Source organism: Lonchura striata, chromosome 4, assembly GCF_050655825.1.
Source record: "Lonchura striata isolate lonStrDom1 chromosome 4, ASM5065582v1, whole genome shotgun sequence".
Taxonomy (NCBI): domain Eukaryota; kingdom Metazoa; phylum Chordata; class Aves; order Passeriformes; family Estrildidae; genus Lonchura; species Lonchura striata.
Window position 1 is genome coordinate 18,237,498 of NC_140706.1, and position 26,188 is coordinate 18,263,685.

General features: G+C 36.9%; 1 protein-coding gene across 1 annotated transcript in view; it reads right to left on the reverse strand.

The window, feature by feature from the left end:
• Nucleotides 1-26,188, reverse strand: part of DHX15 (DEAH-box helicase 15) — a 45,451-nt gene that overhangs the window by 11,254 nt on the left and 8,009 nt on the right. Inside the window, exons 3-11 of the mRNA XM_021554409.4 lie at nucleotides 23,130-23,323; nucleotides 21,834-21,993; nucleotides 21,255-21,473; nucleotides 10,691-10,858; nucleotides 6,854-6,940; nucleotides 4,773-4,922; nucleotides 4,505-4,613; nucleotides 3,221-3,412; nucleotides 102-224 (exon numbers count right to left, since the gene is read on the reverse strand). Of these exons, the coding sequence (XP_021410084.1) occupies nucleotides 102-224; nucleotides 3,221-3,412; nucleotides 4,505-4,613; nucleotides 4,773-4,922; nucleotides 6,854-6,940; nucleotides 10,691-10,858; nucleotides 21,255-21,473; nucleotides 21,834-21,993; nucleotides 23,130-23,323 (1,402 nt within the window). The remainder of the gene's footprint in view (nucleotides 1-101; nucleotides 225-3,220; nucleotides 3,413-4,504; nucleotides 4,614-4,772; nucleotides 4,923-6,853; nucleotides 6,941-10,690; nucleotides 10,859-21,254; nucleotides 21,474-21,833; nucleotides 21,994-23,129; nucleotides 23,324-26,188) is intronic.

The following is a 26,188-nucleotide window of genomic DNA, read 5'->3' on the forward strand; positions in this document are numbered from 1 at the left end:
TAAATAACAAAACCCAAGCCCTTAAATTGTCCTTGGAACACAGAAACAGAAGTTGGCAGCACAAAGCATAAATAATTTTACTAAAACAGAGACAGACTTACTTTGCTTGAAAGCATGGTAGACATTCAGCAACGTCAAATGATCTCCATCTATGTGGGCAAACCTCATCTTGGCTTCATCTGCTGCTTTCTTTGCTTCCGTGGGGCGAACAAAACACTGTGGGACTAAACAAGGTTGGTATGGGCCCAACACAAACGCCCATATCGATGAGTCACGCATTCACAGATAGAGGAACAAGGCCTAGCTAGGTCAGTTCACAGAGCATAGGGCAGGGCAGGATGGCCTCCAACTGCATCTTGGACTGTTTACTACCTTGATTTGGTACATCAACACCTAACCACATCTGTAAGACAAGAGGGTTTCAAAGCTACAGAGTACCTGATTAATTAAATAGAATTATATGTATGCATCAAAATCTCTAGTCTGAAGGCCATCAGGGTTACCTACACAGACTGGAAGGCTAAACAAATCTTAGTTCAAATCCAGTGCTGATAGCTCTACCAGGAGCTAGTATCCCATGGAATTAAGCACTTTAATTGCAAATCTGTTTTTTCAGAAAGCCCCTACAGACAAAGTAAATATTTCTGAAAGTAGTGTACTAGGACAGTCTAAACCAACTTGAGGTTTGATTATCACAAGTCTGTTACTAGACAGAACACACCAGTCAAGTCTCTTCCCACATGGTATTGCTATCAGCACTGGTATACAGAAACATGTAAATGAAGGTATTAATAAGTCGAAAGGCTGTGATGGTAGCGGTAGTGGTGGAAGGTTAAACCGTCCTTTGGCACTACTTCAAATAAAAAAAATATAGATCAAAAAATGCAACACGAGCTTTCCCTATCATTATATTCTCTTACATACATCTAACTCATCTCTCTTCCATCCAAAAATTGTATTTTACCATCTCTTATCCAGACAAAAACTACCAAAGACCATAAATAGTATGTTTTAAGACTGGTATCAATCCACAAGATCTTGAAAATAGTTATAAGATCTCTGTTGGAGCAGGGAGGTTGCAACAGGTCACCCACTGTGATTCCTTCCAATCTTACCCATTTTGTGATTTACTTGATAGAAACCTACACCAGGATTAAATCAGTTTGGGTTTAAGGAAGTACAATTTTTAAGAGGCTGAATTGCAATACAATTAATGATTAAATACTAAAAATCCTTAATCTTTTTCCAGCTGCTTGGGACTACATTAGTTTTCTCACTAATGAAGCCCTACAATCACATGAGAACACCTCCCTGCATATGACATATTCCTATCAAATTAGGGTTCTTTGTGCAGTGTCATGTAGTTTTTCTTTAGTCTTAAATTTACACAGAAGCCCCAAAGCACTAGATATAGTGAGCTGAATACCAGATGCAACTTGAGGGGGGAAAAAATCACACCGTAACAGTGAATCATGGTAACAAATCCACAAAGACCAATGCATTAACGAAAACGGAAATGCAGGGATGAAATAAACACCCTGTATAATGGGTCCTGCATTTGAAAAAAAGAGAGAATATCAAGTATATTTTAATTTCTAACTCATGCTATTAAAAGCAAAATCCAGATAATTCTATCACTGTCTTAACTCAGCGTTTCAAAAAGTAATAGTACTTTCCATACCACAGCATGGCACCATGGCTCTTATAAGATGTAGTACAATCATTTAATCTGCTCATTTATTTAATGCTATTTTTGCTCTTTTCTGTCACCTCATTTCTCATTCAGTCCAAACTTAATACATGGATTGCTATCAACAACCTGACAATCTTTATGTGCACTTAACGCACCAAAACATACTATTATGCTGCTGGTTTAAAGTGCTTACTTCAGGAAACAGCCCTCATAAAGACCAGGACTATGGGTTTTTTAAGAGCAGTGTTATAGTTATGACCCATCAATTAACCGTCTTTAATCCATTTCATATTTTCCTCCCAAAACTTATTTTTCATTACGTTAATTGTGGTTTAAAACAAAGAAGGTATCACGGCCTCAGAAAAGGTAAACTGGAAAAAGAGTAAGGCAAATCAATTGAAGGCCATGGGCAAAAATACTAAACTGACTTGTGGATACTTGGGGGGAAAAGGGGGAAGAGAAGAAAAAGACAGGCACCAACCTACCACCACCTCCGCAATTAAGCCTACCATTTAATTAAAGAAAAATATTATGATTCTGCCCTGCCCATCTGCTCTGAGTCTGAACAATCATAACTCTGAAACAAACATTTTAACTTGTTCTTAAAACTTTCATATAAATATACTGTAAAACTAAACTGAAGCAACAGATTTGACACTTAATCAAAACTTTTTTTTTCTCTATCCAACCAAGTCAAGCATGTCAGCAATACACCTGCACTGTGGAGAGTCTGGTAAATTATCACATCCCAAAGACAAAGAGTCCTTATGAGTATGAGCACCCCCATTTTCTTAACAGATTAAAACCTGCTGCTTGTCCTATGACCTCTAGTTATAAAACAAAGTCATTTCTACACAACGGGGAAATTAAGTACACAGTTTGCTTGGTAATATTTTCCTCTCATTAAGCTCTCTCAGCAAGCAGCTCTGCTCTGACACAGAGCTATTCATGTAACAACAAATTACAACTATACACCTCAATTCTTATAAAGATACAGCTTCGTTCCAAGCTTCTTTTTTCCCTTTGAAAATACTGACTGTTCTCCAGTTTTGCCATTTAGTAACTGAAAAATGTATCATGTACAAGCTTATGATTTAATATAAATTATACTCTAATCCCTTTGGGAAGACTGATTTATCAAAGTGCAGAAGAATGCACAATACAAAATAGATTTTACTGCTTCAAAAATTAGTGGTCAAGATGATATTTCTGGGCCTGACAATGAAGCTAAATGGAAATTTCTGTTCTACTAGATGATTCCCCACCCCCAACAGTTCAAATATATATATACTTTTAACTGATGTTAGGAGCAAACTTAGATCATTTCATGCACTAGTTTTCAACATTATTACTCACTAGCTTCAATATTTCTAGATAAATCCATAATAACTGAACCCATCTATAAAGTTTTAAAAAGCAAATCTAATTTTATTAAAAATATATTTATGTTATTTTTCTGATGTAGGAAAATTAAAGTTTCCCCAGACTGAAGAGCTACAACTTTAGTTTCTCTTTTCCTGCTATTACCTGACAACATGGCAGTAATAGATAGGACCTCATTAGAACAGTTGTAGTCACAGCTTGCAATGACCATTTTAGCCAGCTGTGGATCCAATGGAAATTCAGCCATCATGGATCCCAACTCAGTCAAGTCTCCATCATCATTTAAAGCAGCCAGATAATTTAAAAGCTCTAAGGCTCTCATCAGAGTTTCAGGAGCTGAAAGAAAAAAAATATGTAAATTCGCACATTACCCGAACGGCTCTGACTCAGCACAAAACAAGGAAGCACAGACTGTTACTAGGTTTTTTTTTTTTTTTTTTGGTTCTCCATTCCCTAGCATCCAAATACAAAACTGTTGCCAAATTGAGCAATACACACCCAAGTATGAATGAATGGGGGTGGCAGGGAGGGAACACTTACTTAGAAAAGCTTTAACTTTAATCACAAGCTTTGAATATTTGAAGATTACTGCTTTTCAAAATTCAGACAGCAGCGGCATTGTGAAATATTCAGTACAGTAATATCACTTCTCCCTGCAGATACTTTTTCCCTTGTTCCATACTAAATAAATCAATAGTCCTAAAACTTCAACCATGTCAACTCTAGATACCTAGTCTTTCAGAAAGCCAGCAAGAATGTTCTCTTTATCTTACATTCTTCACAAAGTGAGTACTAACCCACAATGAAAAAATAAAATGAAATCCAAAAGTCTGTTAAGCTATTATACATGTTACACAGAACAAAGCATAACTGTTCTGTAGAACTATTTAAAAACTTACAGACCAGGTCAGATTTTTATTTTAGGAGAATAAACAACTAATTCACCTATGTATATATGACCGATTTACGTTTTTGATTAGCAGTATCACCCACTTATTTCTGAAGCATATATGAACATTTAGACACTTATAAGAAAGATGCATAAAAACTACAGTTGGGACCAAACCATGTATTCAGCTTTGAAAACACCAGCCCATTTTATTTACAGTTATTAACTGCACAATTAGAATGTACAATCAACGTGATAAATAGAAAACCTCAAATAACAGATTTTGTAATGCCAAGAATTTTCTCTTATTCTCTGAAGAAAAGGGCTTTCGGTAGCTTCCTTGGTTCCACTAAAAGCTCTTACACAGAAAAAAGCTTGTTTGGATATGACACAGAGCACTAAATTTCAGGATAAACAAAGACAATTCCTTACAGATTACAACTAAAAAACCAGAAAAAAACAATGAGAGAGTTTATTCCATGTTGTCATTATATAAAGTAGCCATAAAAAATAAAGATTGTAAAGATGGAAAGAGATACCTGGTGGATCCATAAAATCAAAGTGCACCAAATCATCTATACCAAGCTTCTTGAGCTGTAATACTACAGATCCTAAGTTAGACCTCAAAATTTCAGGGTATGTGTTGTCCTGGGGGGATGAGGGGGGAAAAAAAGAAGAAAATTTGTAACACTTCTTCAGACACTTTATACTACAGAAGTATTCAAATTCTCATTTTGTTTAATACCACAGCACTCGACAACCTGAATCAGAATTCTTATGAACACAATGTAAAACCCAAAATCTTACCTGCATTTCAGTTTTGTATGCTTTCTCTGTATAAAGCCTGAAGCACTTGCCTGGTCGAGTACGACCAGCACGGCCAGCTCGCTGCTGGGCAGACGCTTTACTGATTGCAGTCACCAACAGAGACTCCACTCTGATACGAGGATTGTACACCTATTTCAGAGGGGAGGCAGAGCAGGACAGAAGGTAAAAGAATAAACTATGTTCATGGACAGGACAACTACTCAAACTGCTTTAAACTTATTTTTAAACATAACTTCTGCACAAGTTGTATGTATCTGAAAAGGAAAAAAACCAAACTGGCTATAAAAGACTGGAGAGTTTCAAATACAACTGCCTAGAGAACAGCATTTTTTATTAATCTTTTAACAGCAACTCCTGCCAGGCTTCCTGTTCTTAAATGTATTTTTAGATAAGATTTTCATGGCAAATGGAATGTGTCCAATTTGTTCTACAGAGTGCTAAACACTCACGGTGCTTAAAAAAATCCCATAAAAATGGTGTCGTGATATAACTACTGATGCCTTAAGTTTCAGCTTTCATATTTTTCAGTCTGTATTGCATTAGAGTGCAACTCTGAACTTCATATAAAGTGTTATCATGTTCTCTTCACAGTTTAGTTAGACAAAACAATTATTTTCCAGCCTGAGAACCAAGGACACCATTGCAGCTTTGGGCCTGAAAAGTGTAAACAATGGCAAATCGAAGAAAGCAATTTGGGAGGATGGGACTTCATAACCTGAAGCTGTAATTGGACAATTAACCCCAGTATGTAAATGGACCAAAACTTATAAAAGTGTGGAAACTCAGGACCAGACATCTATCTTGGTACAGCCATGGCTAGGCTCTCATACTGCCCAAGGTGTATCCTTTCAAGACTTTTTAAGAAATACCTACTTTATTCCTTTAACATGTCCAGCCTCTGTTCCAGGCATCACTATGAGGTTGAATAATCATATTCAAGACCAGAAAAATCTAATGTTAAGGTTTCATACAACTGTAAAGATCAGGCTGATGACAAAACTGTATTTCAAGGGTACTTGAAATATGATATAGATGCAGACTATCACAGTACGAAATATCTGCTAGTATTTACTATAAAACTTCCACTGCAGTCATATCTAGACAGCAGCCCTGCCAGCTCTATAGGGATCATGGAAAAGAATACACTGAAAATGAAGGCAGTAGTCAAACAGTAGTTGCAGCTGAAGACACTTTCCATCCATGTTTTAAGATCTTTCTGGTATGATTCAGTATAAAATATGTACAGAAACCTTAGTTCTTATACTGGAAGAATACTTTGTGTGAAAAGAACTATTTGTGAAAAAGGTTCATCCTTAATGGTGATTTAAATTTGTGCATAGAAACACACTGGCTGTACTCACATTCTGCTGTGTGTCTGCCTCATTTTGCGAAAGTTAAAAAGGCTGAAAATGTGTACCACTATTAAAGGAAAAGACTAAGAAATCAAGTTATAAAGAAAGCTACATTTAGTGAAAGAAAACCAAATGAAGCCAATGACATTCATATTTAATTTTATGCAGTTACTGGGTTGACTTAAGAAAGCTACTTCAGTTCCTCTGAACACCCTATGATGTTCCAAGAACCATAATATGAGCTTGATTACAATCTTCAGGGCTGCAACAGTACATGATAAATACTGACATGAAAAAGCAGGGATAATTTCTTCTCATTTTAGTGCTGGAGTTTTCTACAGTGACTTAAAGGAAGAGAAGGCTTCTAGAACCACTTTTATTTACTTTCATACAATTTGTTTTACTTGAGCATCCTCAAGCATAGACCAACAGTACAAAACTGCCCTTCCTAAAATATCTAGAAGAGCTATATTCCAAGTCAAACACCAAATTCTCTCACTTCTTTTTTTTTAAAAAAATAATTCTATGTAAAGTTCGTGGACGAATCACAAACAGCAAAAATACGAAGTTAAAAACAAAACAAATCCAAACCAAGTTCAAAATTTCAACTGTAAAAAGACCTGTCAGGTGTTTGCAAAGGGAAGAGAAGCCTGTGCAAATTAGATTCTATCACCTTTCCTACTATAAAGAGAAAAAAATAGTACCTACCTTCTGTTTTGCAAAGCCCGGATCAATCACGAACACTACGCCATCTATTGTCAATGATGTCTCAGCAATGTTAGTGGACACCACAACCTGTCAAAAAAACAAAACAACCCAAAACCCCAAAACACTAAATGAAACTACTTCATCCAAAAGATGAAGGGCTCCAATTCTGTCTCTGCTCAAATTATTTTCAGTAAACTTTCCATTACTTAATCAATCACTACCAGAGATGCTCTCCAACACTTTCACAGGATGATATGAAATCAACCAGAGGAACTTCTAGTGCAAAGAAAGCAGTTTTCATCTGCCTTTTTTTCTCTCCATGGATCTATTAACTATATAACAAATGTTAACTGAGAAAAAGAGCAAAAATTTAACTTATGAAACCACTACTCCATTTTTTTTCTCACGTCTCTGGTACAAAGTGACAAGCTGTACTGGAACCCTTTAACATCATGTATTAATTCTAGCTTTTTACCTTTTTCTGAAAGACTGAACATGGTGAACTGGTTAAATAGTATTAAATTTAAAGTTACATACATTACCAGCACAGCATTTTTTAAATTTGTCTTGAAATAAAGCTGTTACCAACAAATTCCAGCTAAAATTGTGAACAATATATATTTAATTTCTACTGTCTTTTTCTATCACCAGATATTCAAACACCTTTACATATCTTTAATGTTACATTCTTAGCCTTTCAAAAGGTTAAGTCCTATGCAGAAAATAAAGCAAAGGTAACTATCAGAGTTCCAAGGCTTGATTTGCCACCATTTAAATTTTTATATCCAGAGATGCAGTGTAAACAAGCAATGGATACCATTACCTCTCATCCCAACAGTGACCACAATGAATCAGGTTATTACACATTATTACCTCAGAAGAGATCCAAAACCTGTTTAGCACTTCATCAGAAATACTTACCCCTCCACTTTCTAATCTCAGAGCACTCTGTCATTACTTTTTTCAGTTTATCAATTAGAACTGGAGAGACAACCTAAATACTTAGTTCAGAATTACAGTGAAGCCACTGACTGCTGATATCCCTTCCTGCTTGCTGATCACTTTCCCAGTCAGCTACTTATCACACTCAGCTTGTCTCTTCGTAAAGTCTAAGCTTGCCCAAAGCCTACAATATATTGAAAGCAGTACTTTGGAAAAAGCACTTACAATTATTTTGGAATTACAGTGTTTCACCCTAAAATGACGTGCTACTTAGAATTCCTCAAACAAACAGAAAATACCGTACACGTCATTCACAGATGACCTGCACAATTTAATCAAGAGATCACAGCTACAAATATCAGTGCAATACATCTTCATTAAAAATTGGAAAGGCATTAAATATACAAATTAAACTCATACTCTCACATTAGAAGTCCAGTCAATCCACACCTAGCTTACTGTTATAGAGTACACCTCATTTAAGTTTTGTGTTTTTCTGTTTCTGCTAACGTACAGAACCACCTACACCAAGATTCTTCAAATACTAATTACAGAGCAGAGACAAAAGATTTTTATCCTGCTTTTAACCACTGATTTCTATTAGGACACTTCAATATCAGGAACTCAATATAGTTAGTGTGCTTAGTCTACAGCAGTACAACAATTTAACATGTACCTGAATTCACTTAAGCTATACAGAACTTTCCCAAGGTAGAAAGAAAAAAGTTATTTACATGGTGGATTCTGTTGCACATACAGATATCATTTGTTAATGTCACATTGCTTAGAAAATGACAATTAATGCCTACAAAAAAAGAAGAAACTTTAAAAAGGCTGAAGAAATTATAGTATCTTTCAAATCTAAATCAAAAGACAAAGTTACTTCAACATTGAACAATTGAAATCAGCACCTTATATAAAATTAACTATAATTAACCTTAGCAATAGTTTTGCCATTTCTGATATTAATTTTAAAACTTTGTTTTGAATATTAAAATACACACAATATCTACATCTAAAAACATATCTGTATTGCATATGTATTAACTAGCAATGCTTAAGATTGCTGACACAGAAACTAGAACGCAGTTTGAAAAGAAGGGATAAGATGACAAGGAGCCTTTAACATAGGGCAACAGAAACATTAAGTCATCTTCATCTTCCTCAATTAAAAAAAACATTCTTACTATTTAATCAGAGTATTTGTCGATAATCTTAAACTTTTTCAAAATAATAGCTGCTTTCTTAGCTCCAAGAGGACAAAAAAATGCTAAGTTGTCAAGCTGCATCACTACTAGCTGCTACCATCACTAGCAAAACGCCACACTACTTCCAGCATCTCATTCCAAAAAGTTAAAGCTCAGGAAGTACTTAGTCAGTTACTCCAAGCATTTCACTTACACTTGTATGACCATTGGAGCCTTTGAAAGGATTCTGATCACCTACTAGCTCCCTCCTCAGCAGTGCTAAAATCTAGGTTCCAGTCCCACAAAGGACTGGATGAAAAGAGACATTTTCTTAAATAGGCAGGCACAGCACCGCAGTTTTACTTTACATACCTTGATCACTAAGACTAATTAAAAGTAACCCATTTTAAAAAACTGCAACACAGATGCACTTTCACTCATAGTTATATTTCTTATGGAGATAAAAAGGAAAACATGGACGCCAGAATATTTCAGCCAAAGAGGACAAGTAACTTCATAGGTCTAAGTCTGCTGCTTTACCCCATAGCAGGCATCTTTTGGGCATAACAACTTTTTCTTGTAGTAAAACAGCTGCTACACCAAGAATGTCTTCCTCTCAGGGACTAGTACTGACTATCATTTCAACATAACAAAAACTACACTCTGCACTTGTTATCCTCTTAACCTGCCTATTCTGAAGGGCATAGTTTTAAACATGAGTGAAAATATAATTAAATACATAGCTATCACTTGTTACTTAAAAGCAATTTCATTTAAGTCATTTGCAAATACAATTTTGTTGCAGCATTAGTTTCATGATTTGAGACTGAATGCTTTCTGCAATCAACTTCTGCAGGAAAAGGAAGATAATTTTACTAAATTTAATAAGTGATTTATTCTTCCAGAACACTAGAAGTTGTCACTAGTATTATACATGCATTGTACTGCACAAAACCAAAAATAATCAAGGAACAAACCCTGCCTAGAGCACACAGTATGATTCAGCTTTGACCTTCAAAATCTTAGGTTTGTGACTGCCAGTTCTGCAGAGCAGGAGTTTAGTGTTAGGAAGCTTTAATATGACTCCTTTCTAAAAAAACACATAGCTTCTACTGTGGATTATTAGAGCACTGACATAATAATTTTATGAAGAACATTCACTGTGCCATTGCAAGTTTTTCAGTTTCTCAATCGATTCTGCCTAATTTATTTCAGTTCCTCATTTTTTACTTCAAAAATATAAACCTTGAATTTCAACATCCTTGTTTTAATTTGCACCTTCTCATAAACCTTAAGAAACAGATAAAACCTGTCTGGCCATCTACCCCTAAGAGACAGCCCAAATTGTCTCCAAAAAAGGGGAAAAAGCACATCTCAAAATAATTACTTACGGAAAAAATCCCATCTCCACATAAATTGTATTTTAAGTAAGAAACTTAAATGAATGGCATTTCTATTCAGTCAAACAAAACTGTTACCACAACATCCTGGCCCTACATAGATGGATGACTTGTACTGAGAGACAAATTTCAAGTTACCTAAAAATCCTAATGTGATAAAATACTGCATTTTTAAATTTTCATTAAAAAAACCCTTGTACTTGTTGCTGTCTAAATATATTTAAAGGAGCTGAAAACCATATTTTGTGGCCCATGCAACTATGAGTAGCTACTTACAGAACAGAATATCAACACAGCTTAGTATTTACCTTTCTTCCTATTGCTCCATTTTGTTTTTTCGGTGGGGGAGGTTCAAATATTCTTTGCTGTTGCTGTGGAGGAAGGGTGGAATACAATGGAATGATTTTTATGTCACCAACTTCAGGACCTAAGTCATCAATTTCACGTTTTATCCTCTTGCAGGCTTCATCAATCTCCTGCAAAACAAGAATACTGGTTAGAAGAGAACTCTATGAAAAAGGAAGTATACTTAGAGTGCTTATGGCAATTAGATTAAGTATACACCCTGAAAAACAATCACAATAACTTCTACTTTAAAAAATAAAAAAAATCAATCAAGGTGCTTACCGAATCTGCAATCAAATTTCCACAATACTTCAAGACGTTTCAGCTTCTATACTCTAATGAACAGCATGATTTGCATTCAACATCCTTTTTCTTTTAGTTATGTTTCCTAATTAAATCTCTACAAATTGTACTAAAATTGAAATCTCTCACCCTGGAATATTAAACTGCACTCATGACCTTTTCAATTTTCACAATCTGAAGGAAATTGATGTGCAAGATATTTAAAATAAGCCAATTAAGCTTTAATGTCACGTATCACTAATGCAATTATATGGAAGATTTGCTTCATTGTACCTAATGAGAACAAACACCTTTACAGTATAAACACAGATACTCAAAACCAAACTTCTCAATCCCAGGCTTCAGATCTTACTTCAAAATTAACTGAAATTCCATTTAAGCTTAAGAAAAGCCACTGAAATAGTCTGAAGATGAAAGATGTTTTATGCTTTTTTCTACCAAAGTATTTTCTAGCCTATTGTCTGCTTACCATAGAAAACAGGTCACCACAGCCCAACTGTTCCAAGTTCATTTCATTTTCAAACTACTGCATTTAAGCCAGCTAGGTGACCAATAGTTATGACAAGATCTAAGGAAAATTGGATTGCACAGAAATTTAAGTTAATGAGTAACACCATTCATTATCTTTAACATAAAAATTACAACAGAGCCTTCACTAGTGTAACTAAGAGACAAAATGAGTGACTCTGGATCCTCCATCTGAACCACTAAAGGAAGAATAAATTCATGACAAAAAACAGCAGTAGGCAAAAGCAAAAAAATTTACTACAACATTCTCTGAGAAAAGAGGGGAGACCTCCCTTACAACATTGACTAGCCTGAAGCTGAAGTGATACTTTAGACCCTAAAGCAAATATACTACACAACTGGTAATCTAAAGGCTCTAAAATGACTGCTTTAAACTGTGATTTGAAAGACAAAAGCAGTCTCTCTCAGAAATCATAAATTCAGGTAGATCTACACCAAATTTGGGTCATTTATTTGTTAAAGAGACATTTAAATTCTCAGCACAAATGCATTGACTATGTTTTAAAGAAGCACAGACAATGTTGTTCTGTATTGATCAGTGTATACAATTAATGTAAGCATGGCAAAAGCCAATTCAGCACTGGATAAGCACTGGCATATCCAATTCAGGATATTCTATGATTCTAACTGTATGCACAACCACACAGATGATGACCAAAACTGGTATCCCCAAGTACACAAGATAGAAGGATTATGTGTAGTAATAATAGTTTTAAAGTGTTAAGGATACCTTTGAGTGTTCAAGATTTGTTTGCATCATATGAAGGCATCTAAATCCAGAAATATGACCCATAATTGAAGGCACAATCCTATCTTTTAAAGATTCAGGAAGTCTAATTCAATAGTCTCATTTTATTCAAGTATGAAACACTTCTCAAAAACAAACCATACACCTTTAAATATTTGCACCCCATATACTCCAAACAAATTCATTATAAAACCCCTTCCTGGAATAAAGATTGTGACAATCTGCACAGAAGACGACACTTCTCAGGCAGAACAAGAAGGCAGAGTGAACTTGGACTGTATTTCGATTATGCCTAAAAAACTCCTCAAAGCTACCACACTGAGTACCTGAGACAGGGGGTAAGGGGCCATAGGATATAGGAACAGACACAGGATAAAAGGACCCACACACAGACCCATGATGCCCAGTGCATCAACACAATTACCTGCTTCAGAGTTAAAGAAAACAGGCCTAACACACAAAAAAAGCATGAGACTTCAGCAATGCTGAAGTTATTAGATTGATCCTAGTTCTTCACAAAAAAGACTTCTTAGGACTAGTACTTGAGAAATACTTCTCAGTGAAATAATATTCAATGAACCTGTCCATTTGATGCACTCATGCTAAAAAAAAGTGGCAACCAAAAGGAAAAAAACAAGCAGGCCACAAAGAAGAATGATTACACTAGCATTTGTTCATTTTTCTCAAGCTGCAAGTGCCACAACACATCTGTACTTCACAAAACCCAGTAATCAGACTTGTCCCAGACAGTAATCTCAAGTACTTTAAAGCTTCCAGAAACTTCCTCTTGATCCCATCAAAATAAATTTACAATACACATGCAATAACTACAGTTAAACTGCAACACGATGGAAACTAGAATCAAGCAGCAGTTAAGAACCCCTCACTACTACACTCTGAACATTAACATGGAGTCTTCCAACATTCTTCCACACCATCAGCCCCTTAAGTGACTTTCCTTGGAAAAGCTTCCAAAACAACTACAACCTGTAAAGAGAATATTTTTTTTATGTACTAGTGATCAATAAGGTGGTTGAGTATTTTTCAACCAGGAAAAACAAAGTCACCTCAACATCCAAGTGAGAGTAAACAATTTTTATTTTGAACTTACAGCTAAGTAAAAATAGCTTTAAAAAGAAAAAGCTGCAATCTAGAAAGTAATTTTATCAATATTATTATTATTATTAAATCAAATTTAAGCTAATTGAAATGGTGTTCCTTCCACCAAATTGATGTCTAGAATCAATCTTAATCACAAAAACCTGAGCAGGTTGCTTTGTTTTCAAATAGCTGGTGGGCAACAGGCAACATTTAGAATATCTGTCAAATTAGGGGAACTTAATTCAGCAGTTTTAGTAAGAAATTCTAAGACCCCAAAAAGGAGGTCTTAAAATCTTTAGGATTTTAATGTCAACTTCCATTTGTGCAAGACCCAAGTCTGTATGGGAATCTATACTTAGCATTGTATTGTTTAGAAAACAAAGCAAGACAAGGGTGCAGTTTCCCTTCAATTTACTAGCAACAGTAGTGCAGCCATCGGTATTTTTACGGAACAGTAAGTGGGTTACTTTATGCCTTCTGAATCTGACAAGAATTTTACTCCATCTTGAACCACTTTTCCAAAGAAAAGGCAGGCTAATGGCTAGTGCCTAAAATAAAAACCCCAAAGCCACCTGGATTCCCTAACTTTTACTCCTCTCACTGAAGCTGTATTTTTTCTGAGCAGCTAGAAAAGATCCACCAAAAAGGCAAAGCCAGAAGAAAACTTTTGCATACAAAGACTGTTAAAAAACAAATGAGTCCTCGGAATACCAGGACTGAAACCAAGAGGACCGTAAGTTTTCCTATGGCTTAAAGAGTACCATTTATAGGACTAATGCTTAAATCTTCACCCCACAACCATCTTTGATGCATACTAGTAAATACTTAGCAGACTGAAAGCATGAACAGGACTTTGTCCATGTCCTGGACAAAGTATTACTAAGTAATATTCAGCAATACTCACTTTTTTTCTTTAAAAAAAATCTAACTTACAAAAGCCTTATTACTAAAAATCCTCCAGGTATGATTTTAAAGACTCTCTGTGACAGTTCCTGGCTCCTCAGGCTCCGAGTCAAAACACATAGCACATAGAAATTTGGAAGTAATTGAACCATAAGCCAATACCTAATCAGCTGCCTCCAATAACATATTTCCACTGCTCTGTATCATCTCGCTACCTAACATACCCTAGCTCTGCATCGAAAACTAAGGATTTGAATGTATTATTAGCAGTTCATCTAAAAGGAGCTTTATAAAATTAATCACACAAGAGACTGATTCTGCCTATCATGTAGATTACTTTTTTCTGCTGTTGAAAATGAAGTCTTTATTACATGTTCAAGCTGAATGCTCAGTAGAAATTCCCTTCCATTTCTCTTCCTGATGGCATTTTTGCAGTCAAAAGCAAGGAGCTCATACTGAAGACCACAAACAACAGAAAAATATTACTGGACCAGATGCACACCTTATTGAGTTAGTGCACCATGTCTTTAAGAAACAAGTTTGTGCCGAAAAAAATACATGATTCTTACTAATTCCATTACAAGATCTATTCAATGGCAGGCAAAAAAAACAACCCCAAATCCACAAACATCAAAAGAAGCCCAGAATGACAAGCAGCAATGCAGTTCACAGAATCAAAGAAAAAAAGGCTGGAAGGAACCTTGAGGATCATCTAAACCAACCTTTCTTGTCAAAAACACAGTCTAGGCAAGACAGCCCAACACCCTGTCCAGCTGAATCCTTCATGTCCAATGTTGTGGAATGCACCACTTCCTTGGGAATTTATTCCAATGGTTGATTATTTCCATTGTGAAAAATTTTCCTGTTGTGTCTTAACCACAATCTCATAATGATTAACTTTTATCCATTACCCCTCATCTTTTCAAGTGTGTCCTTGTAAAAAGGGAGTCTCCATGTATGTTGCAGCCACACTTTAAATACTGGCTCATGATGATGAGGTCTACCCTGAGGCTTCTTTTCCCAAGGCTGAACAAACACAGTCCCCTCAGCATTTCCCACTACTTTGAAAATATTTGTGGCCTCAAGTTACTGAATTACACTGCTCTTGCAAATCTAGCCATCCTTGCCTTCTGTTTGTGTGCAAGACTCATACGTGCTGCCATGGAGAAGGTACAGTGAAATTACACTGACATTAAACAGCAGTTACTGAATGATGGACCATAAGTTACCCTAAGCCAAAGTGATTCCACTGCCAGCAACCACTCTAACTCACAGGCCAGAGTTGTCTATGCTAGCAGCCAGTGAACTCGATGGCCAGGCTCCACTCAATCCTAAGATCAAAGCCTTATCTTCACAAAAACCCTTTCTACAAAAAGATGGTGACTAGTGATACCATTTAAGCACTTTCAATGGGACAATTTGAGCACTTGGCATGAAAAATAAGAGTCCAACGATTTTGCAAACACGGCCCTTGGGAACATTATTGCAGAATCCCTTTCTTCAGCTGACCCTTTATTTGGTACACTCAAAGAATCTCACAGGATGAGCAAAACTTCCAAGACTGCTCCAGTTAAAACATACTTTATTCTAAACAGGAGATGACAGATCTATCTACAGAAGATCAGCTGCTACATTATATAGTTAAGATTTAGCTTCATCCTGGATACATGGCTAGCTACATCTTGGATACAACAAAGAGGCGTAACTCTTAAATTCCAAAGGAAACTAACACCAAAAAGCTGTAAGGCAATTTCACCTTGTGAAAATGAATATGGGGCAAAGGAAGCAAATGAATAAATAAAAAAATACTTTGTAAACTTGAAATATTTGGCAGACACCTTAACCTGTCCCCTTCCAAGTTCCATCACATGCAGGGCACAGCAAGTCACATCTGGCTTTGATGACATGAACCTTTCTAGAAATACAGTCTTTGTTGTCTTTAAAGACTGCATGGAACTTCCATAATTCCCCTTTCTTCTTCTGGAAATGAAAGCAGACTGCTACAAGCTAAAATGACAAAACTGCAATAAAAAGAACCAGCTCCAAGAGCTGCACCACTTCAGGCCTTTGAACACAAACTGAGCCAAACAAACTTTGCAAAATTATGCAGAGACAAAAAAAGTAATAGCTGGAGAAAGGCAACACTTGACCATAAACTAGAATTGCTCTGTCAAGTCAAAACTTAAATCACCTTGGCATAATTCCCATATTCAGGATCTCTTTGATCTGATTAATTTGTAATATTAAATATTGACATAATTTTGAATGAAGAGCAAAAAAACCTTCCTCCTTTTAGCATTTGAACAAAATTAGTATTACTGCACTCATTTTAGCTCATGCTGTCCAGCTCCCCAAATGCTTCCTATCTTAATTTTAAACAGGACAACTTGTGTTCACTTTTAGTAAACAGACTTCCTCTTAACCTCACCCAACCATCACCACTGACACCAAAAGAGTTGTCAATATTTACTTCAATTAGGATGTAAGTCTCTGTTTTCTTTCATTTCCAGAGCTCAACCAGTCTCACAGTAATGAAAATATTGTGCCTTTAAAATAAACCCTCATTTACCAAACTTTCTATCAAAACATCAAAAATGTTTTGGAACTCTTTTCTAAACCACCAGTTTTACCAATATCACTTTAAGCTTTTCCAGAATACTGAACTTCACAGCAACAATTTTAAGTATATTTATCTACAATCAAGAACACTCCTGATCTGTACTTCACATCTCTAGAGGCAGCACAGATACTTCCTCATAAATGTGTAACAATGCATCTGGCTTTATAAAAAAAAGGGTGACCAAGAATACAACTGGCATTTGTAAATGCCCATGTAACTAGAACATGTAAGACAGACCCATACAGTTGCTGTGTCATTATTTCTGTCTTTCCCACCCCACAAGTTTCATCTCTAAGTATGTTAGACCTCCTCTCGGGTTACTGATCTTAATGGAGTGTAAAATCTAATGCAGTTTTAGAAGAACTCCATTTACCTCTCAGATCTACAAGCTTAACAATTGTGTATCTACAAAAATAGACTACCGATTTTGTAACCCCAAAGACTGAGAAGTTTGACAACACCTATTGTCTAAGAAAGACATGTTGACTGAAATGTAATTATGCTTTTCCCTTGTGAAACAAAATCCCTCTCCCCTTCTAATTCTGCCGGTAACTGATGACAGGCAACCTAGCTTACAGCTGTCCAGGTGTAGTGAGTTGATGCTGGCTGGATGCCAGACACCCACCCAAACTTCTCTATCACTCCCCTCTACAGCTGGACAAGGGAGAGAAAATACAAGGAGTCATGAGCTGAGATAAAGACAGAGAGGTCACTCAGCAAATACCACCAGAGGTAGAACAGGCTCAGATAAGAGCTATTAACTGAATTTATTACTAACAAAATCAGAGCATGATAATGAGAAGTAAAATACAACCCTCGAAACACCTTCCGCCCTCCTCCACCATTCCCTCCTTCCCAGCAGCACAGGGAGACAGGGAACTGGGGTAATGGCCAGTTCATCACAAGTTATTTCCTTTGCTTCTCAGGAAGAGGAGCCCTTCTCCTGCTCCAGCATGAGATCCTCCCCGACGGGCGACAGTTCTCCATGAACTTCTCTGACATGAGTCCATCTTGTAACAGATCTCTGCAAGCTGCTGCAGCACAGGTCACTCTGCCATGGGCTGAACGACCAAGGACAGACTGCTCCACAGGGGGCTCCGCTCTCTGTGGGCCCTCGACATGGTCACAGCCTCCTGACAGGCATCCACCTGCTCCACCATAGGTATCTTTCATAAGCTGCAGGTGGATTTTGCATGCTCATAGATTTTTATGGGCTGGAGGGCACAGCGGCTTCACCACAGGCTGCACCACAAGCTCCAGGAGAATCCTAGCTCTGGTGTCCAGAGCACCTCTCCTCCCCCTTCTCCCACACTGACCTGGGTGTCTACAGAGTTGTTCCTCTCACATGTTCTCAACCCTGCTCTTCTCTGGCTGCAATTACAACTGCTCAATAACTTGTTGGTTTTTCTTTTTTTCTCCTTCTTAAACATGTCATCACAGAGACATTACCACCATTGGCTCAGCCTTGATCAGAGGCACATTCCATCTTCGGAGCTGCAAGGGATTGACTCTGTTGGACATGGATGAAGCTTCTAGCAGCTCCTCAAAGAAATCATCACCCTGCTACCCAAGCTTGGCCATGCAAACCCAACACCAGATTATACATTTCTGAACACTGGCATTAAACATGAACACTATGTTCTGAATTTTCTTGATATACCAGGGGAGTTGCTTGTTTTAAAAATTAACAAATGAGCTTTCCTCATTTTTTACAAAGCTTGTAGGACGAATCATGTTTCAAAATGTTCATTCGTAGTAAATTTTTCTTTTAAACATCCTCTTTTGTTATTAATGGACTTAAAAGCAGTTCATACAATGCATTCAGATACTTTTACTCCTTCCAGGATTCAGGAATGGAATTTTTACTGAACACATATTTCTACACCATTAACAACATTTTATCATCATCCAGTAGCATGCTAATACAACTATGATTCCTTTCATTTCCAAACACATTTAAGCTTCTTTTAATTTTCTGGGCATGACAACACAATCTTCCTTGCTATCTCCAAGGTTCATCATCTTCTCTATGTCTTAACTAATCTGTACTAATTAACTGCTATCCATCTTAATTCCCATATGAAATGACTTCAAAATCTTTTGGATGAAAAGACAGTAGCCAATAGGGAACCCCATTCTACCACAGGCCACTGCAATTATACCTCATTTACAGCCTCAAACTCTCAACAAGACACATTCACACCATTTCAGCTAAATCACTTCCTTGTCTGTAATTTCGTTTACCTTTGTATATACACCTTTCTGACAAGAAATACAAATAATCTTGCACCCTGTTCATAGTGTTTTGAAGAATCTCAAAGAACTACCAGCATACATCAATTTCAGCCTAGCTACTAAGTCTAACGAACCTGAAGCATATAGTGGTAATGGTATCTAGAGCACACTTTCCCATTCTTGAGAGTACAGCAGGTCACACCACTTTAGATTCAACAGCAATACACACAGAGACCCTATTATGATGCTCAACAGACACCTCAAAATATCATTAATCCAAAGGGTTAAAGTATTTCTAGGCTTCTCTACAGAAGCTAAACCAGACTTGAATTTCATGCTAACCACCCAAACTAAGATTAGGTCCAGGCAGAGTCAACTCCAGTGACCCTGGGTAGTACCATCAACTGACACATGGACTGGACAACTCTAGACTCCAGAGAAGAGGATGCTAGCTAACCAACATGTGTTTTAAAGTGATTCAGTAAGACAGTGTTAGATGCTTTTATGCTTTATTATATAAATACACTTATGACTGTGTACTGTGTGCAGAATTTTATTCAGAATTTGCTTATAATACATTATGTCCTGCAAATCAACCCAGTGAAAATCAAATAACCTGTTCATACAGAAGAAGAGAGTACATCTGCAGTAGCGGCAGGTCTGGAGCCTAGAGACATTTGCCAAAGGAAGACACTCATCCCATACCCTTCAGTGATTGTTATAACAGATTATTTAGAGTAATACATAGCACCTGACATAACAAACACGTAACTCATACATCAGAAGGCCATGTATTTGTGCTTTTTGAAAGGTTGAAGACCAGCCTGATTTAGCATCTTGCTAGAAAAATTACTTCTGCTGAAACACCAGGACACCAGTGTTCCTTTCTCCTGCCACCAATTTTCACCCTTCTGCAACAGCTGTTTCACTAATTCACACATTTAAGTGCCCAGATAGTCTGAACTACAACTTCAAACTAAAACAAGCAGGTAGGTTTCAAAGCCACTATCACTGAAAGTATTTCTTCCTACCTGTACAGCAAAACTCCAATCAAAGAAGGACAAATGTAAAAGTCAGAGTATTTGCTTTTATAGTGACAGTCATTGCTTTGGTTTTTTAAGGGAGATGACCTGCCAGAAGACACTTCAATCAAATGTCTTAAAACTCATGTAAGAGAAAACACATCTTTATGGCTGGAAAGTCTACTCAAGAAACCAGAGTACCTTTAGCATCACAAGTTACTTGTACCACTATCCACCCTTGGCATAGTTAAGGTTGTGTTTGCTTAGAAGAAAGATACTGAATTGTTCCACTTCCCTTGACAGGTATTTCAAGAGTAGTAACTGAAAGAAGAATGAGTTGAAAAATATTTTTTGCTAGCTGCACTTCTTCCCCTGCGAAAAGCACATTTAGGTTGACTGAATCCAGCAAACTTTCAAAATGCCTACAGGTTTTTAACCTCTTCTCCATCTCAGTTTACCAATATGGACATGCAAAGAGCTTCAAAGAAAGATTGGGACTAAAAAAATACCCTAGGTTATTTCAAGTAAAATACTTGAAATTTCCAGAAAATCCTCACTTCCTGATGTAGTGTAGTTTAAGTGCTTGCATACAATCCTCTTTTGCAGGGCATGGAGTCCATTTCTGAGAATTAACTCCCTGAATCTATGGTACAATAAAGTCTACAGCCTAACACTCCGAGTTGTTGATAAAGAAACCCAAAACCTACTACTAATAGCTAAGCAGCAGAACCAAATGATTATTCTTTAGATAAGTTGTACAATACATATACACTTGTGCACAGAATTAATCCCATCAGTTCCCAAAAGTTCCCATCAGTATAAACCTTGGGTTCATTCTCTGGGTTTCTGTTTTTGAAGTACTTGAGTTGATGAGAATTTTCATTTTAGAAAGGCCTGGCACACCATTTACATTACAGATACGTACAATGTCAAAGGACCTAAAATGTATGGCAGGTAAACCTCTGGTCACCCAAACAATAAACTAGAAAAGGAAACTGTTTTAGTCTACAGAAGTCACTTGAAGCACTTTTTGTATGGAACAATGAATAGAAAACAAAAGAAAGTACCTCCTGTCCAGTAAGAAAGAGTAAGAGATCTCCTTCTTCTTCTTCACACATGTGAATTTGTATCACTGTTCGAATGGCAGCCTCAAGGTAGTCCCTTTCGGGTTCTGGAGTATAGAATATCTCCACAGGATGGGTACGACCCGGGATAGTTAGAAGAGGACAGTTATCAAAATAGATCTGAAACTTGCCAGCATCTAAAGTAGCACTCATAACTATAACCTGTGGATTTGGAGGACAAAAAGTTACTCAATGTTTAGAACTTGTGATATGTGATGCATATAACATGCAATTTTAAGAAAGTAAATTGCTGACTGTAATATAAGAATGCATTTATTACCTGAATAAAGCACCCCTGTTCAAAAAAATTCCAAGTCAAATACATAAGGTTAAGCTACAATTGCATTGTTTCTAGGAGCTTCCTCAATACAAAACACATTCAGATTTTCCTAAGTTTAGCCTTCCAAAATACATGATCACAGATAAAAAAACAATTATAAAACTCAGCTAACGGTAAGGACAGAGATACTTAGTATGACTGCAACTAGAAGAGAGATGCCATTGAACTTCATCATTACTGACCTTCAGATCAGATCTTTGTCTTACAACCTCCTTCAAAACTCCCATCAAGATATCCGTAGCCAGTGTTCTCTCATGGGCCTCATCAAGAATTATAACACCATAGCGCTCCAGCAAAGGATCATTCATCGCCTCACGAAGTAACATACCATCAGTCATATACCTGAACAAAGAGAAACAATTCCAACTCACACTCTGCTTATTAGGTTTGATACAGAATCCTCTTCCATATCACTACATTGCTTGAACTAAGCTTTTAATCAACTTTTTCAGTGTAGCAACACCAACAAACTACTTCCAACACTGTAACATGCCCATTTTAAGTTTTCAAATAGAAAAAGAGTATAAGCAGAATCTCATGGGGGGTAAAGCTTAAAAAAAAGTGGGGGGGAGAAAATTTTTTTTAAAAAAGGGGGGGAGTGAGGAGGAATAAGGCTTTGTAACATTTACAATAGTTTGTAGAGTGTTACTGGCAGACTTCCACACCTGAACTCAAGAGAAGAGACAACACCCTCTAAAATCCAAGATACACTGTTTCTGCAATTGTTCTCCTTTTCTGTCTGCAGATCATCTGTTCACTTTTTGCCTTTCTGCTACTGTTACATTTCTTTTTCCATATTAACTTTATGCCCAGCCCTTCTACTTGTATGACCAAGGAGAAGCCATCTTTTGATAGAAAAGCATTGATCCTTGAACCACATTGTGTTGTTTTTAACTGAGCATATTGAATGTAATATGTAAATGATGCATTAAATGCACCTGTTTCCTGGCAGCACAGGAATCTATAGCAGATGACAAGTACAACACTCCTGATTATGTGTCCAGAGCCAGGCATAGGCCAGTTTTGAATCTTTGGGAAGTTCTCTTTACTGAAATAATGTACTGAACTTCACCAGAAGTACCCTGAGTAGAAGACCCCACATGTAAAACCTCAGCTAAATGTACAACAAAGAGAAACTGCATATTGAAGTGCCTTATTATGAATAGTGCCTTAATAATAAAATATTTATTCAGGTCACTGCCTTCTTTCTGGATCATTTAAAATTAATTTCTATAGGGTGCAATGTCTTCTTTAGGAGGAATGAGTAATTTCCAACTCTATTCATGCTTCATACCTCACACTTCTCAGCTCATGCTACAGCTCCCTTGACTCTTCCCCACTCAGACACAAAAGCACCAATCCACAGAGTCACTCCCTTATTACTCCTTTCATAACTTTGCTCTCACCCTTCATAACCCTGTGGTTCCCCCACCTCCAAGTATGCTGTTATACATTTACCTGACAGCTGCAATACTTACTTCAAAATGGTTTTTGCACTACTGCAATCTTCAAACCGAATGGAGTACCCAACCTCCTGGCCCAGCATGACATCCATCTCATCAGCAACACGCTGTGCCACGCTCATTGCGGCCACTCGCCGGGGCTGGGTACACGCGACTCCCCTCTTCGGGCCAGGTAACGAGCGCATGTAGTCTACACACCACTGAGGGATCTGCCAAGGATACAATTCAGTGATAAACACACTTCAAATGGTGACATGGAATCTGCAACCTGTACTGAATCCAAAGTCAGTTACAATTCCACAGAGATGTCAACTGCACACATAAAAACAGCCAAAGCAGGACAGACTATATTAGAGATAGACTAGTTAGTTGGATCCACTGCCACTAACTAAAGCACACTCTCGTTAAGCATGTACATAACTATCTTTGAAGTTATCAAGGAAATACACAGGTTCACGGTACATTTTATAGATGTTAGATCAATACTTTTTAGAGTTACTTAGCATCAGCCAACATGCTCCAGAGCAACCAAAATTAGAGATAAAACACAAAATTTGAGATCAGTAGCACAGTTAAAATTTTACAGTAAGCAAAATGTATTCTGTGTCTCAAAAAAGTAATGCTTACTAATATTTATAAGCAAAAATAATTATTTTAGTAATAAAAAATTGTCTTAGCCAAGAAGGGCAACAAATAAAACGAACAGATAATTATGTTCATTAGGTTTATTACTGCTCTTCAGAAATTTCATCAACCACATATAAAACCCCTATGTTTTCCTTCCTGTGTTAGCACTCATTTGATTTGCCAGTCAGCAGTTTTCTGCTCCTATTAGGAATATGGAAACAGTAAGAATCATCCAAAATAAGTTTTATTCAGAATTCCTATGGTCAGTAACAGTTTGATGGAGATAGATTATTCTCAACATGTTCTCAGTGTGACACTTTATGAGGAGACGTCTCCAGGCCGAACTAGTTCCAAGCCTACAGACCAAAAAATCCACTTGTTCTTAGTAATTACTTTCCAAGTAGTCTTAAAAACACAAAGAGGAAAAGAAAACATACCATTTATATTTATATTTATATTTATATTTATATTTATATTTGGAATTCCAATGAGGAATAAGAGAAAGCAGTATAATTTAAACCAGGAAAATGTCAGTTCTTTATAATTATATTTTCACAGCAAAATGGACATAAGTAAACAGTAACACATAACCAGACACAGATCAGTGTAGTCTAAGCATTTTTAAATGATGAATATGGAGAACTTCCACTATAAATATAGGAGCAATAAAGCAAACGGAATCAAAATATGACAGGAGCCTATTAGACTGCTGTGAAGAACTCAAAATTTCTGAAAATCCTATTCAAAACTAGAATAGCAGTTCTTGAACACTAACAGCAGCAACACAAAACCCTATCCTGTAACATATATATGCCTCCCCTGCTTTACTAAGTCGCAAGTAACAGCTCAAGTAAGTATACTAGTATATGTGAGTATATTAGGTAAAGCTTTTTTACTTAGGGCAAGTCCTGAAATATATTTTGAACCAGCAGTCTCTCAGACCACTGCAGCATGAAATAAAACCAATTTAAACGTGATTTTCCAGTAAACAACAAAATCTTCAGCACCAGTGTGAAATGAAAGAAAAGGGCTCCACAGACTTCCCTGTGCTAAGCTGATATAGACAACCACCTGAAGACTTTTCCTGTCCATCTTTCAAAGACATACATATACTGGGAAAAAGGACTCTGCCATACTACATTTTTTTACTTCAGTCATATCTGGGAATATACTCTCATTTGGTTATTATGAAACCTAGCCTAAAGTTAAACCCACTGACAGAAAAAAAACCCTACAGCATCATCAAAATCCCCGACTTTCCCTATAAAAAAGGTCATTCTATCAAGTATCCAAAGCAGGAGGAATGGCTTTAGTTAGCACCATTTAATCTCAAGGACTTTCTCAAGTAAGAGATTTTCAAATATGACTTCCATAAACATGAGGAGGTAGTGACTAGACATACACTGGCATCTAAGATCAAGGATAAATGGACTAAGGGTTATTTAAGACTATTTCAAAGTCAAAGGAACTTCATCATTTTAAGAACTGCATAGCAAGAGATGGAAGAGCACTCCCCTTTCTGGCTTTTTTGAGCCTCTCCAACTTCCTGAAAAATTCCTCAGTTAAAAGTTACACGGTAGAATTCTCTTCATTATCATTATCTGAGGACCTGCATAGTTTCTCCTGCACATTAAAGGACAAGGATTAAGCTATACTCCACATCACCTTGCTCCTGAACTTCGCCAAGAAGCTGCACTAAAGAAGTGGCATCACTTCTGCTACATCAATACACAAGGGACATGCCACTCTAGCATTCTCTTTACCAAAGAGAAACTATTATACCAGAACCACATATGATCCCAGGTTTAACAGAGAGTGAACACTGCAATTACAGTAAGTAATTACCCCTTCGTAAGAGAAATCTGGCACACCCATTCCATCACTGAGCCCATTTCCAGTGCATTTAGAAAAACCAGTTAACTTCAAAGGTTAAGTTTAAATTACAAATCAAGCCACTGCAAACACTAAAGAACCGAAAATTAATGTCGTGGCTTCCAATATACTTCTTCAGTACTTTGGGGTTTAAGTCTACATGAAACAAGTGAGAAAAGTTTAATCTTCTGTTTTTTCCATTGCTGAGCCAAACATTTCCAATCCTGGGCACTCTACAAGACTAATGGGAAAACATGCATATAATCATAGAATCACAAAATGGTTTCAGGCGGAAGAGATCTTAGAGATCATCTGGTTTCAACCATCCTGCAATGGCCAGGGATGCCACCCACCAGACCAGACTGCTACAAGCCCCATCCAACCTGGCCTTGAACGCTCGCAGGGATGAGGCACTCCCAACTTCTCCAGGAACCTGTTCTAGTATTTTACCACTCTCACAGTGAAGAATTTCCTAACAGGTAATCTAAATCTCCCCTCTTTCAGGTTAAAAGCAATTTCTCCTTGTCTTATCACTAGCTGCCCATGTAAAAAGTCATTCTTCATGTTTTTCTAAG